Consider the following 14177-nt stretch of genomic DNA (forward strand, 5'->3'; position numbering starts at 1 on the left):
TATACAGTAATATAACCCCCCAGTGCTGTATACAGTAATATAACCCCCAGCGCTGTATACAGTAATATAACCCCCAGCGCTGTATACAATAATATAACCCCCAGCGCTGTATACAGTAATAACCCCCAGCGCTGTATACAGTAATATAACACCCAGCACTGTATACAGTAATATAACCCCCAGCGCTGTATACAGTAATATAACCCCCCAGCGCTGTATACAGTAATATAACCCCCAGCGCTGTATACAGTAATATAACCCCCCAGCGCTGTATACAGTAATATAACCCCCCAGCGCTGTATACAGTAATATAACCCCCAGCGCTGTATACAGTAATATAACCCCCCAGCGCTGTATACAGTAATATAACCCCCCAGCGCTGTATACAGTAATATAACCCCCAGCGCTGTGTACAGTAATATAACCCCCAGCACTGTATACAGTAATATAACCCCCCAGCGCTGTATACAGTAATATATCCCCCAGCACTGTATACAGTAATATAACCCCCAGCGCTGTATACAGTAATATAACCCCCCAGCGCTGTATACAGTAATATAACCCCCAGCGCTGTATACAGTAATATAACCCCCAGCGCTGTATACAGTAATATAACCCCCAGCGCTGTATACAGTAATATAACCCCCAGCGCTGTATACAGTAATATAACCCCCCAGCGCTGTATACAATAATATAACCCCCCAGCGCTGTGTACAGTAATAACCCCCGAGCGCTGTATACAGTAATATAACCCCCAGCACTGTATACAGTAATATAACCCCCAGCGCTGTATACAGTAATATAACCCCCAGCACTGTATACAGTAATATAACCCCCAGCGCTGTATACAGTAATATAACCCCCAGCGCTGTATACAGTAATATAACCCCCAGCGCTGTATACAGTAATGTTGGTCGGTGACAAAAACCTGGTTTTATCTCATTTTGCCCCAATAAACTCCCTTTTTCCGCAGACCTGGAGCCGCCGTTGCTGTCAGTCATGTGATATTTTGGGTGACTTTCCCGGCTCAAACACCACACTAACCTGATGCTTTATGGCGATGCTAATAAAGTCCTCTGTAGACTTTTATAAGTCCGAGTGTCCGACTGGGTAATTAAGACTGAGTCATTCTATAGTGCCCCGCAGGCAGTATGATAAGGAGTCGGGGTGTTTAGTAGATCGGGGCTCAGATAACAGAGCGAGAATCATACAAACGGCTGATATGCAGCTGCCTGAAAACATTATATTATTATTATTATTATAATTTACAAATCTGACAAACCCAACAACTTTTGGAGGTTGAGGGCAATAATAGGGATTCCCTTTGTGGCCCCAACACTTAAAACACTTGTATTTATCAGCATTATTCCTGACAGTGTGTATTTGCAGCTGCGGACGCTTCTTTCTCACCCAATCAACTTGCTGGAGTAAAAAAAAAGAATAATAATGTCAGTTTTAAGAAGCTAAATATAGTAGGAGGCAGGATTGGCGTTCGTTTTCCTGCAGATATTGTGCAGCTGGAGCGGGTCACCGACACACATTAACAGGCATTAGTTATTATTCTACCCCCCCCCGATCAGCACGTTCTGCGGCCCCCTGGACACTTCTGTTTAGCTGCTCTGTTTAGCTGCACCTGGACACAAACTTCTAGTAGCTTAAAAAAAGTTAGAAATAAAATAGATGAGAAAATGGAAAATGTATCAACTACAACGATTTACACAAAATGAGTGTATGTCTATCCCAATGCGTGTTTAAATCCCCTCACTGTATTACCCTCTACCACTTCTGCTGGGAGGCCGTTCCACTTACCTACCACCCTCTCTGTACAGTAAAATAGTTCCTTATATCTAAATTAACAATGGGGGAAAAATAAGTGAAAGAAATAAGAATCCAGCAGAAGTTGTGAATATTCGTGATCTTTACGTGGTTTACGGGACGCGAGGGGGTTTGGATCTGAATGTCTTTGTCGTTCGTTTCCAGGCAGAGTTTTCCGAGCTGAACTTGGTGTCCTACGTGAGCGGCGGCTGCATGGTGGACATGCAGGTGATCAGAAACGGTACCAAGGTGGTCAGGTAAGAAAGCCCAGGTGTCAGAGTCATTCTGTGAGCCCTGCGCTGGCTGGTAGCCCAGAGACCCCTAGAAAGAGGGACGATAATAACCATTCGGACCATCTATATTCCTGGTGTTGAGACTCCAACCTTAATCACTTCTTGGTCATCATCTAAAACTATGAGATGGAATGGAAGGAAGTTTTACTTTACTGAGAGGGTGGTAGATAAGTGGAACAGCCTCCCAGAAGAAGTGGTAGAGGGTAATACAGCGAGGGGGTTAAACATGCATGGGATAGACATACGGCTCCTGAATCTAAGACGAGACCAACGACTGATTAAGGTTTGAGTCTTTACAGCAGGAGAAACGGGCGACTAGACGGGGGCCGAATGGGGCCGATCTGCCTGCGGGTTGCGCGTTTCTTTCGGTCCCGTACGTTACTCCGTCCGCGCATGCTTGCTCCCTAATCACTGTTTTCCCAGCTGTGTGTCCGAATTAGCAGACCCCAGAGTGTTTTATCCACCCGGTAGGTCCGGCTCCGGTCCCCGTGCTTTGCACATTTGGTGACCATATGGCTTCCTCGAGTGACACACGGAGAGGCAACGAGAGCGGTGACTGGGAGCGGGGACTCTGCCTGTGGCTAAAAAACAAACGGAGCAAGAAAAATGTCTTCAACGCTCTGTTCCCCTGAGTATAAAAAGTCGGGACTGTTGGGAGATATGCAACAGATGGGATTAGTGTTCCAAAAAGCATTCCCTCGCTGAGATGTGGGTCCTCTGTGTGAACTCGGCGGCCCCCGGGCCTGTGGTTACCTGCACTGAAGGAATTCTCCGGGTTTTTAACTAAAAACAAGAACCATACACAATGTAAAAGACGGAAAAGGTTAGCCGCATACCTTCCGAGTGTCCTGGTTGTTGAAGGACAGTCTTGATTGGGACATCTGAAATATGTAAAGACAGCGATGCATTCTAGGCAGACTACGCCTGGGGTGGCAGATCCAGGGGGTGGCAGATCGCATTCGTAGGTGATCAGGCCCCTCTGGTGTGCTGCCCCCTCAATGGGCCGGATACAGGGGGATCTCTGATCCACATACCTGGGAACTTTTCTGGCTACCCAGAACCCCCCTCTTGCGGGATGCAGGTAGTAGATCCCGCTGATGTCAGAGGGTGGTCCCACTGATGTTGGGGGTGGTCTTGATTTTGACCATGCCTGGGAACTTCGAGCCGGAGCCTTCCCCTGGAGCCTTCCCTTGCGGGATGCGGCCAGCTCTGCCCACTGATGTCAGGCCCCATCTATGGAGGCTGTGGGACATGCTGAAGTCAGGGGGGGGGAGACCCCCCAGGGGCAATATTTGCACCAGGGCCCTGTGGTTCCTAGTTATGCCCTGGATTCCATCCAAGCCTCTGAAGCCTCTGTTGAAATCAAAATCATCTAGAAACTGACACCCAGCAGAGGTGGTGCCTGTTTAAACAGTGGAGATTAAAGGGAAGAACAAAAACGACTTTTTAAATCAAGATTTAGGCCAACGTATTGTAAAAGAGCTTTTCGGATTCCGGGTGACATTAAATGTCCGCTCTTTGACCTGCCGAACAAGGCTCCGATTCACGTCAAGCCTGTTATTTCAAACAGGAAGTGTCGGATTCCTCGCGCTGCCACTTCCTGTACGGAGCTTCCACCTGCGGTCTGTCCCAAGATGACAGGGGTCTAAATTTAATACTAAATTTAATACAAGATCAAAGGAGGAAATCATTAAAAAAAGGGGAAAAAAACATAGTCTTCCCCACCCAACGTAAATAAATAACCCTCGGAACATTCCGGCAAAAATGATACAGGACGGAAAGATTTTCTGCTTTATTTTTGTAGAAATATTTGCAGCGGGCGGCACGTATTTTGGGCGTACGGGAAGCGCACACCTGGGGAACCGCGTGAAACAGAACCCGAGTCCCGGAAAAAAAACAGATTCGATGGAATGCTAGAAATTTCTGAGAAGGAAAGAAAAAAGGAGAAATAGAAATTTATTATTATTATTATTTAAAAAATGTAAAATATAGAAATAAGACATAAAACTCTCGGTAAAAAGATCGTCGCACACAACGTTTCCAGGCAAAGAAATGTTTTTTTATTTTAAATTAACATAAAAACATGGAATCTGCCGACAGATCGGCCCCATTCGGCCCCCGTCTAGTCGCCCGTTTCTCCTGCTGTAAAGACTCAAACCTTAATCAGTCGTTGGTCTCGTCTTAGATTCAGGAGCCGTATGTCTATCCCATGCATGTTTAATACCCGCACTGTATTACCCTCTACCACTTCTGCTGGGAAGCTGTTCTGCGTATTTACCACCCTCTCAGTAAAGTAAATTGTCGTAGATAGGGTGACGGGGTGGTTTTCATATACCTCATAACATTTCTAAAAAGTAACATATTTGGTTTAGAGGATCTGGTGATTTATGTAACTGAATGATGCATTTATGTATTGTTATTTATTGATTTATATATCGCCATCATATTCCACAGCGCAGTACAATGGCACACAATCTGATTTAAAGACCTGCAGTTTCTATACACATTATCGGGGCTTTAGGGCTGTAGAACCCTGCGAACCCCTCATACCCAGCAAACATTCTGACCTCCTAGAAAAGAGGGGCATCAGGGGAGGAGAGGGGGGCATCAGGGGAGGAGAGGGGGGGCATCGGGGATTTGGGCGTTCCTGGCCAGGGTATCTGAACCTGTTTGTTTCTTTTCCCGCGCAGATCTTTTAAGCCGGACTTTGTGCTGATCCGGCAGCACGCGTTCAGCATGACCCTCGGGGAGGACTTCCGGAGTCTGATAATGGGGCTGCAGTACGGCGGGGTCCCCGGCACCAACTCCCTCTACTCCATCTACAACTTCTGCAGCAAGCCCTGGGTGGTAAGTGACAGCAAACGCCAATAAAACCAGCACGGTGGGGGGGATCGTTTACAAAAGGCTCATAGCTGTCAACAGTCCCATCACTTACCGGGACAGTCCTGACATCTAGTGTGTCTAGCTCCCAGCTGTCTCTCCCGGCATCTGCGCATGTGCAACTCAAGTGAGAAGAGGGATTACATTCAATGGAGGGGCCGCTGTGGCCCCATCTCCGTAGTATCACATGATGTTGTTGGCAGCCAGGTGTGCTTTGCATACCCTCCTCAGCCACAGCCAGTATGGCCGTGATGATGTCATGGCCATACCGACCATGATGATGTCATACTGGGACGCCGGCGGACTTTCACGCATACCTTTCCTGACCGCGGGATCCTCGCCCTTCTTATTTTATATTGATTTTCCTCCCCGCTGCATCTCAAACTTCCTCGTATTCTTACGTCCCTTTGATGTTCTCAGGAACCTTATTTATTCAGACGTCTGCAGACGGAGCTGGATCCCCCGCCGGCCGAATGGAGACAGAAATCCATCGGCCACAAGCATTAAGAGATTACAATGTAACCAATCGCGAACGTTCTATTGGCCAGTTTCAGGGCTCTTTGAGCTTCAGGTGACACGACTCTCGGCCAGCCTGTGACCACAGGTGGACTTCCATGTCCAGGTACGGGAACCCGAAGAAATCACCTACAACATAGACTGAGCTGCAGCATTAATATTGTGTCAAATTGTATTACTGAGAGGGTAGTAGATGAGTGGAACAGCTTCCCAGCAGAGGTGGTAGAGGTTTATAAGTAAGCAAATTTAAACACGCATGGGATAGGCATATGGCTCGTGGATCTAAGACGAGACCGACGGCTGATGAAGGTCGTTACTCGAAGTTCAGTATATGATTTTCTCCGCACCGTCATATTATTTGCTTCAAGGACAGGAAGTCGTTATTGTATTTTTAGAAGAGAAAGGAAGTATCCCCTTCGCTGTCAGACAGGCCGGCAACATATAGGCAACACCCTGAGAAAATGCCTCTTCTAAAACGGCAGGAGATCAGCTTATACACGGCGAAAAGCCCCGAAAGAACTGTTATAGTTTATGTTTTTTGTACAATCCTCTCTGGGGAGGAAAAAACGGAGTGCAGTACATTTAATCTAATAGGTAACAAATGGTTCCCGGAGTAGAGCTGAATATTTGCGCTATACATTAAATCTAAAGGACCAGGGGCCCTAAAACTGATGGGCACCCCCTAAGCAGCTCAACTCGTTGGTCTCGTCTTAGATTCAGGAGCCGTATGTCTATCCCATGCATGTTTAATACCCTCACTGTATTACCCTCTACCACGTTTTCAGGGAGGCTGTTCCACTTATCTACCACCCTCTGAGTAAAGTCCTTCCCATCACATCTGGAGTCTGCATCTTGTGGTCTTATTAAATTGGTAACTTTATGGAAAAGAATGTGTTTTACAGAGACGATTAAGCCCGAGTGTTTTTTGGGGGGTTTAATTTCCTTATAGACCATCTGCAGCCGGTCCGGAGCCAACCGCTGTGTTACTGCGCAGCTGGAAGTGGCTCTAATGTCAGACCGGTTATTTTGGGGATTCCGCTCTTTTGTGGCCCCCGGGAAAAACATACCCCTATCCACAAAATATATACACGTTTATATATATATATATATATATATAGTGCCAGCAGATGCCGTAGCGCAGTGTTAACAGAATGTAGACTGCAGATATATATATATAATGTATTAGGTAACCCAACTTATGTGTATAGTATAGGAAAATCTGGATGATTATTCCTCCCCATCAGGGTTGTGTGTGTAGTTGCTGACGGGATATGCCTGCCGGTAACTCTAAAAACATGTGGCCGGACCTCACATGATTTGGCGGCTGCTGGCCTTAAAGTGCCGGGGACCCCCAGTAATCCCCAGTCTGGCTCGGCACCCCATTATCTCCCCACCGCCACCGCTGTCAAGTTGCTGATTGCTGATGATTGGGTGAGACAGGATGGGGGGGGGGCATACCTGGGAACTCTGGGAGTTTTGCCTGGAGACTCCCACCGCTTTTCCAGATCCCTCCGGCGCGTCCCACTCTACGCCCACTACCCCATTAAAAAAAACATGGGTCCCGCTCAGTGGTATGGCCCACCAACCTCACCCTGACCTCCTTCCCGCATCCCACAAGGGGGGGACTCCAGGTAGCCGGAGCCAGAAAGTCCCCAGGTGTGGTAGAGGCGAGTGGGGAAAACTTCATTATTTAACCCAATATCTCCCAAACAATCACATTTACAGAAAGCACATGCTATGGGCTGTTAGTGCTAAAAGTAACAGCCCCACCATTAAGATACAGTAACAAGAAATCAGGGTCTGTGCTCTGGAAAGGGGGGGCATCTGTCTGTCAATCCTCTATCTGTCTGTCTAAACTCTCGCTTTATACCTCCGTCTCTAACATCATATGAGCAAAAACTAGCACAGAATAATAAAAAAAATTGTTGGCTTTCTTCCTACTCCGCGAGATAAATCCGCTCCCCGTCCCTGCTAATTAACGGCCCGGGAGCGATGTAATGCCCTTCCTGTTGGAGATACTCCGCGTGATTGCGCTCTAACGCTGTCGTTGTCTCTCTCCAGTTTTCGCAGCTCATAAAGATCTTTCAGCGGCTGGGTGCCGACAAGTTCCCCTTGGTGGATCAGTCTTTCTTCCCTAACCACAAGCAGATGGTGAGTGTCGCTGGTTTCCCCATATGGCTTTTAGGACTAAGACAGGGGGCTACGCCTCCGGGTCAGACCGATATGAGGCGGGAGAAGGGGGTCTTGCATTGAAAAGTCAACCACAAAAATGTTATTTCATGAAAAGAACCGTTTAAGTTCATTTTTCCCTCATTTCCGAAGCCACCATTAACGAAGCAGCATGCCTCATGCCTCATGTTCAACCCTTACATTTCATCGGAGTGTTGTGTATACATTGGGTTCCATCTAGAATGTCCAGAAACACATTATTATTATTATTATTATTTATTTACTTATTTTTTATGACGTATGTCGGCGGAAACATTTACTTTTCTCTTAAACAAATAGGGGTTACTATTCCTTTAAGATAAAGGGGTTTGAGTAATTTTATTGTGAATGGATGTCATAGCAGGGCCAGACTGGGGATGACGGGGTGGCCCTGGCACTTTAAGGCCAGCGGCCACCCTATGACGTAACCGGACGTTTGCCGTGCGCGTCAGATTGCCCCCCCAGGCTTGGGTCATAGCGTGGCGTTGGTTAGCAAAGGCTGTACTGTGTTTGGCAGTGAAATAGTTAAGCTTTAGCATTGATATTACTGATCCTTAAACCTCCTGAGCACTGAATCGCTGTAATAATTACAGACGCACATCTGCATTGTGTTGTGTGTTCTCCATTTGCACCTCGGTTTGATGAAGTGTGGGTTTTTTGGGTTGTCTCGCCCGCATTTCGTGGGATACGGTCAATTATTTCTAATTGGAGTTGTACAGAAGACTCCAGACTGCACAAAAGATTTATCGCTCGCACAATGAAAACAAATGATCGTAGCTGTGAGTCACTTATTGGCCGAGACGCTTGCCTTCCGTCGGATCGACGCAAAATTATTAAAGGCGTCCAACATCTTGTAAATCCTTACGAACGACGTGGCTGCGCCTGATAAGCTTCTGGTTTAAAGATGATTGGAGATAGTGGTCTTCTTGGGATGGAGGGGACGTATATGAAACATGTTAGGCGAGACATGAGTCTGCCAACACGGTGCTTCTAAAAATGTTTTCAAGAAGAATTCTCGGGCAAAGTGGCAAAAATGGTGTAATTCATGGAAACATTCCATTGGTTGCTGTGACGATTGCACCATTCTTCCTATTTCCCACCGTACTTGATAAACAATCCCAATGGTGAGAAGGTTCTATGGGCTTTACGACTAGCTGAGAAGGTTGTTACATCTCTCTGTTGTTTTGGCTCCTGGATGAGCCTACTGTGTCTTGAAACAAAAATCCACGTGACGTTTTTGGGCAACTTAGTCCTAACTCCAGAAACACCAAATCACTCACCGTTTGGAACTCTAAAGTATAGTTTAGCAGAGATCCTAGTGAATTCCCTTTAGATTCAGATCAGGGAACACTCGGTCATCAAGGTTCCTTGTCATTGAGTTCCAAAGAACTTGGTGGACATCTTGGTAGTATCTCAGAAACACGTTCAGCAGAGGCTAGCTCCTTGAAGACTAAAGCATTGTGAATGTGGCAGAGATCCTAGTCAACCCCCCCGTTGGACCAGTAGAGATCTTGGAAAACTCATCAGAGACGGGACATCAAACGTATCTTGCCATCGAGTTCCAAATGGCTTGAAGGTCATCTCAGTAGTAGCTCCAGAAACACCAGAACCTTCAGCAGAGGCTAGCTCCTTACGGCAGCAGAAAGACTAAAGTTTAGTGAACGTGGCAGGGATCCTAGTGAATTCCCTTTAAGGGAAAAAGAAAATGGACTCGGAATTTGTTGACAACCCTCTTGGTGGAAAAAGGAAGTTCTTCTATACTTTTTATTACACTAAAGACCTTTTGGTATTTAAACTTACCGCAGCTTTCAATCAGAAGGCATTTAGTTACATTTAATCATTTGTTATAACGTAGCAATATCTCTCTCCTGTTGGTTCCTGTACCCGGTACAATTAGCGTCATGTTAATAATTATCTATTTAGATCCTTTTCCCAGAATAAACTATTAAATTACTGGGTTTTTTTATCCATTATATGTTTCTTTTGCTGGTATCACATGGCTACGCATGAACGACAGTCTCTTTTGGAATTATCATCCAGTTATGTAACAAACCTCGTCGTTAAAACCTTTTTTTTTTTGGAAGCGGAATTATTATTTCACACTTAATGTTTATTTTGGAAAGTTCTGCATTTCACATCTGGTTTTTACCCAAAATGGTGATTATTCTGCGTCTTGTCTTTTCTCTCCGATTTAAAAAAAAATAATTCTATGTTTAAATTATGAAGACAAAAAAAAAAGGAGGAAAACGTCTGGAATTTGTGTTAATTATAAGTAAAATTACAGATTCCTGGTTAGTGGATTATAAGGTCATTTTGTGCACCCCCCCCCCCCCTTTCCGTGATATAACCAAGCACAGAATTTTTCGACAGGGTTCGCAATTTGACTTTAAAAAATAATAAAAGGAAATTTTGATGGAGAGCCGTGATACCGAGACAGAAATCTGGCCGGAATAAATAGCTTTTTTTTTTTCTTGTCTGGAGTTTGTAGATATCCGAGTGGGATAAAGACTGTGGGAGATTAAATCTGTAAACACTTTTGTTTTTTAGGAATAAATTGAACTAAAAAAAAGCATTTAGGGCAGAATTCAAGTCTAAATTTAAAGATTCCTAATCTTATTTGTGTCCTTCCATATCCATAGGCAGGAAAATCCACGCAGAGCCTTAAAAAATATTATTTAAATAAATGATCTACTTTAGTCTGTTCGCTATTGTAACTTTCTTCGCCATGGAAACTTTTATTCCTTAAAAAAATCTATATAAACTTCTTCAAATCATGAGCGGAGCCTTGAGTGGAGATCCCTTTGGATTCTAGAATCAGCTCATCTTCATTCGCTGACCTCCCAGTAAAGAACCCCAATAAGTTGTGCGTTGGCCGTTGAGCAACTACCTTGACGATGGGAAAAGTTGTGCCCCAACATCTGGAGGACCCCTGAATGGAAATCATTTCCGGTGACCAAGAACCACCATTGCTGGATCAAGCTTTAGTATTAATTACCAATCATCTTGTTTGGATCCAGAAGGCAAGAGGTTGGTCCACGTTTCTAGAAGGTCATCAAAAAAGGGGGGTTGAGTCTAGCACCTTTCACCTGATGGGATTTCAGATCTACTTGCCTCCCATTGGCAGGCTTCAGTTCCGTTTTAGAACATGGATGTGGAAATATAGATCTTTCCTGTTTATCTGTTGGCATCACGAGAAGTTACCGTTTTTGTAGGATCCCCAAAACTGACGAGTCTAGGTGGGTTCCTTGGGCTTGAAAGCCCAGTTTGATGGGTTCTACTGTGTTATTTTTAAATAAATAATAAGAAAACAGTTCTATCGCTGTTTAAGAACAACATCTCTCTATAAAATATTAACATTCTATTATTTATTTGAGACCTCTGGAGTATTTCTCTCCAACACTAAAGTAAATAAGCATCGTACGTGACTATGTCCAATCCCAAAACCTGGCCTGTCAATGACCCCTGAGATGTTCATTCTGTGCTGGGAAACATTGCCAATAGCATAATCCTGCCAACGGGCACATGAAGGGCCAGAACTCGTATTTGCTGTTCCTCTCTTAAATAGTGCAGCCTGCCCAAGATCCACTTAACGGTGCCACATCGTACTTCTACAGACGGCAAAACACTCAAACCTATAAACACCTGAAAGGATCACTTTACACCTTTTTAATTATCGAATAAAGTTTTAGAACAGATCACAGTGCATATATATATATATATATATATACACTGTCATTCAAAAGTTTGGGGTCACTCAGCTGTCATGGGAAACAAGGACATTTCTGGCTGTTACATAATTGCAAAAGGGTTTTCTGACCATCAGTTAGATTTTTAAACTTAAACTTGGCGAACACAACGTGGCATTGGGACACAGGAGTGATGGGAGTAATAAAAGGCCGTTGGAACACAGGAGTGATGGGAGTGATAAAGGGCCATTGGAACACAGGAGTGATGGGAGTGATAAAAAGGCCGTTGGAACACAGGAGTGATGGGAGTGATAAAGGGCCATTGGAGCACAGGAGTGATAAAGGGCCATTGGAACACAGGAGTGATGGGAGTGATAAAGGGCCATTGGAACACAGGAGTGATGGGAGTGATAAAGGGCCATTGGAACACAGGAGTGATGGGAGTGATAAAAAGGCCGTTGGAACACAGGAGTGATGGGAGTGATAAAGGCCCATTGGAACACAGGAGTGATGGGAGTGATAAAGGGCCATTGGAGCACAGGAGTGATAAAGGGCCATTGGAACACAGGAGTGATGGGAGTGATAAAGGGCCATTGGAACACAGGAGTGATGGGAGTGATAAAGGGCCACTGTACGCCTATGAAGAGATTCCATTAAAAATCAGCCGTTTCCAGCTACAATAGTCATTTACAACATTAACCCCGTCTGCGCTGGATTTCTGATCCATTTCATGGACATTTCTAAGTGACCCCAAACCTTTGAACGGCAGTATGCGTGTAAATTGGGTTTCTGTATGGAAGCCTCTCCTAATACCTAGCTTTTACACAGCAACATATCTAAAAATGGCACCGGGCCATCAAGTTCAACCTCCTTTCCCAATATGCGACAATTATACACTAATGTGATCCCTATAAGAATACCGGGAGGGATGCCAACTTTTGGGCCAGAATTCTGGGCACAGTTTCTTCCGGCATTTTAACACTGAGGTACATGTGTTATAAGGGGTGTGTGTTTAAAAAACATGAGCAGTAGATATACAACCATAAGGCATTTAGAAGAATAATGTATTTATTTACACAATTTAATTTATTAACACATTTTCTGCCGTTTCCAAAACAAAACATTGTGACCTTTCGGTTGAATTTAGTACAATTTAGCCGAAGGGAACAAAACACTGCAAAGTTACAAATTAACAAGATATCATCTGTGTAATGAGTAATACACATTGTATGCGTGATTGCAGAAGCTGGGACCCGGGCTGCTGCCAGCCAAATATTTTATTCCCCTTTCTGGTACTAAATTCACTAAATTACATGTGGAGTGTAGCTGGTCAAATTAATGCGAGAACAGAGCCAAACTACCTCATATCACCCTTTAAGTTGCCACAAGCTTCACTTTTAGAAAGGACTGTAAAGGGTTGTATTGATCAGGCAAAAACAAGAACAAGCTGCTCCTCGTGGGTGTGCCTCAGATAGAAATGGGTGGGGCTAGCCTCTAGGCACCATTAAATACACGGCACATTAGTGAAGTGAACACAGTAAACCTAAAAACTAAGACTCTTAATTTAGCAGAATAACTATTTTATCAGGAGCCATCTATGTAGCTTTCAATGGGCAGGCATCACTATGTCCTTAAAAAAACATGGAGGGCAGAAGACCGGATAAAGACTTTTCCACCATTAACCAAAATCAAACAAAATTAACCAAAAATTCAGTTTTTAAAATTACATTCTATAAATGATTTGGCAATTATCAAAGTCCCATCTTAATAATGACTTTGATTAAAAAAAATAAATCCCACGGCAATGGTAACCCAGAATTTACCAAAGAAGGAAAAACCCATTTCATTGCATTTACTAAGCAGCCGTTTTCCGTTTTGCACTTATTCCAACCTCAGAAAGCCGCGCATGGAAAACCATGCTGTCGTAAAAACCTTGAAAAATAAAATCACACGCTTATCGGTAACCAAGAGTATCCCACGTAAATATATATATATATATATATAGCTTAGACATATAAAATATCCTTATCTGAGAAATAACATAAACCACTACATTTAAGATTTCATGTTACAAAAAACAGCTACTCCTTAACGCGGAATGGAGTGAAGATATATTAAAAAACCTTTTATCTCTACAAAGATAAATAAAAGAAAAATAAAACCTCAGTAAAAATATACATTTTTTGTCACCCATTTTGTCAGAACTTATGCTCCCCCAACAGGAAAAATTATATTAGAAATGTACTTAATTGTTAATCTAGAAAATATCCAGGAAAAAAAATATATTCATATAAAAATATTAAACTTTTAATCAATTTGCTATTTTTTTATTTATTTTACTTAAATTGACTTTTTGCTTTAAAGCAGATTTAAAATTTAGAGTTTATTTTGTGGCCCCCCCATATCTAGGTTGCGTAATGGCTCATCCTTAGTAAGCCCCTCCCCTGAGATTTAAAGGGACAGGCTAAGATGGCGGCTCTCAATGGTAACAATAAGTTACTTATATTAAACTGTAAAATTTAGTAATTTGGTAATGTCACAGATGGCTATTTTTTTTTTTAGTTTTCATCCTGACGCGGATCTGAGGTTTATGAAACCCACCCTACTTTTGAAATTTGTGAGGGTTTAGATCTTACGGAAAATAAATTCAGATTTCCTCCCGCTTTTAGAAAAATGAAGGGCAAAAAATTAAACTTAAACAAGTCCTCTACATGCCATCGATGAATGGGCAGCTCGACTACTAATTCAATAAACCACCAGTGGTACCAGCCAGGGAAAC

General features: G+C 43.7%; 1 protein-coding gene across 1 annotated transcript in view; it reads left to right on the plus strand.

The window, feature by feature from the left end:
- The window catches only part of SYN3 (synapsin III), an 83530-nt gene that overhangs the window by 23219 nt on the left and 46134 nt on the right, over positions 1–14177 (plus strand). Inside the window, exons 4-6 of the mRNA XM_053462241.1 lie at positions 1981–2072; positions 4799–4955; positions 7566–7655. Of these exons, the coding sequence (XP_053318216.1) occupies positions 1981–2072; positions 4799–4955; positions 7566–7655 (339 nt within the window). The remainder of the gene's footprint in view (positions 1–1980; positions 2073–4798; positions 4956–7565; positions 7656–14177) is intronic.

This window comes from Spea bombifrons, chromosome 4 (genome assembly GCF_027358695.1).
Source record: "Spea bombifrons isolate aSpeBom1 chromosome 4, aSpeBom1.2.pri, whole genome shotgun sequence".
NCBI classification, from domain to species: domain Eukaryota; kingdom Metazoa; phylum Chordata; class Amphibia; order Anura; family Pelobatidae; genus Spea; species Spea bombifrons.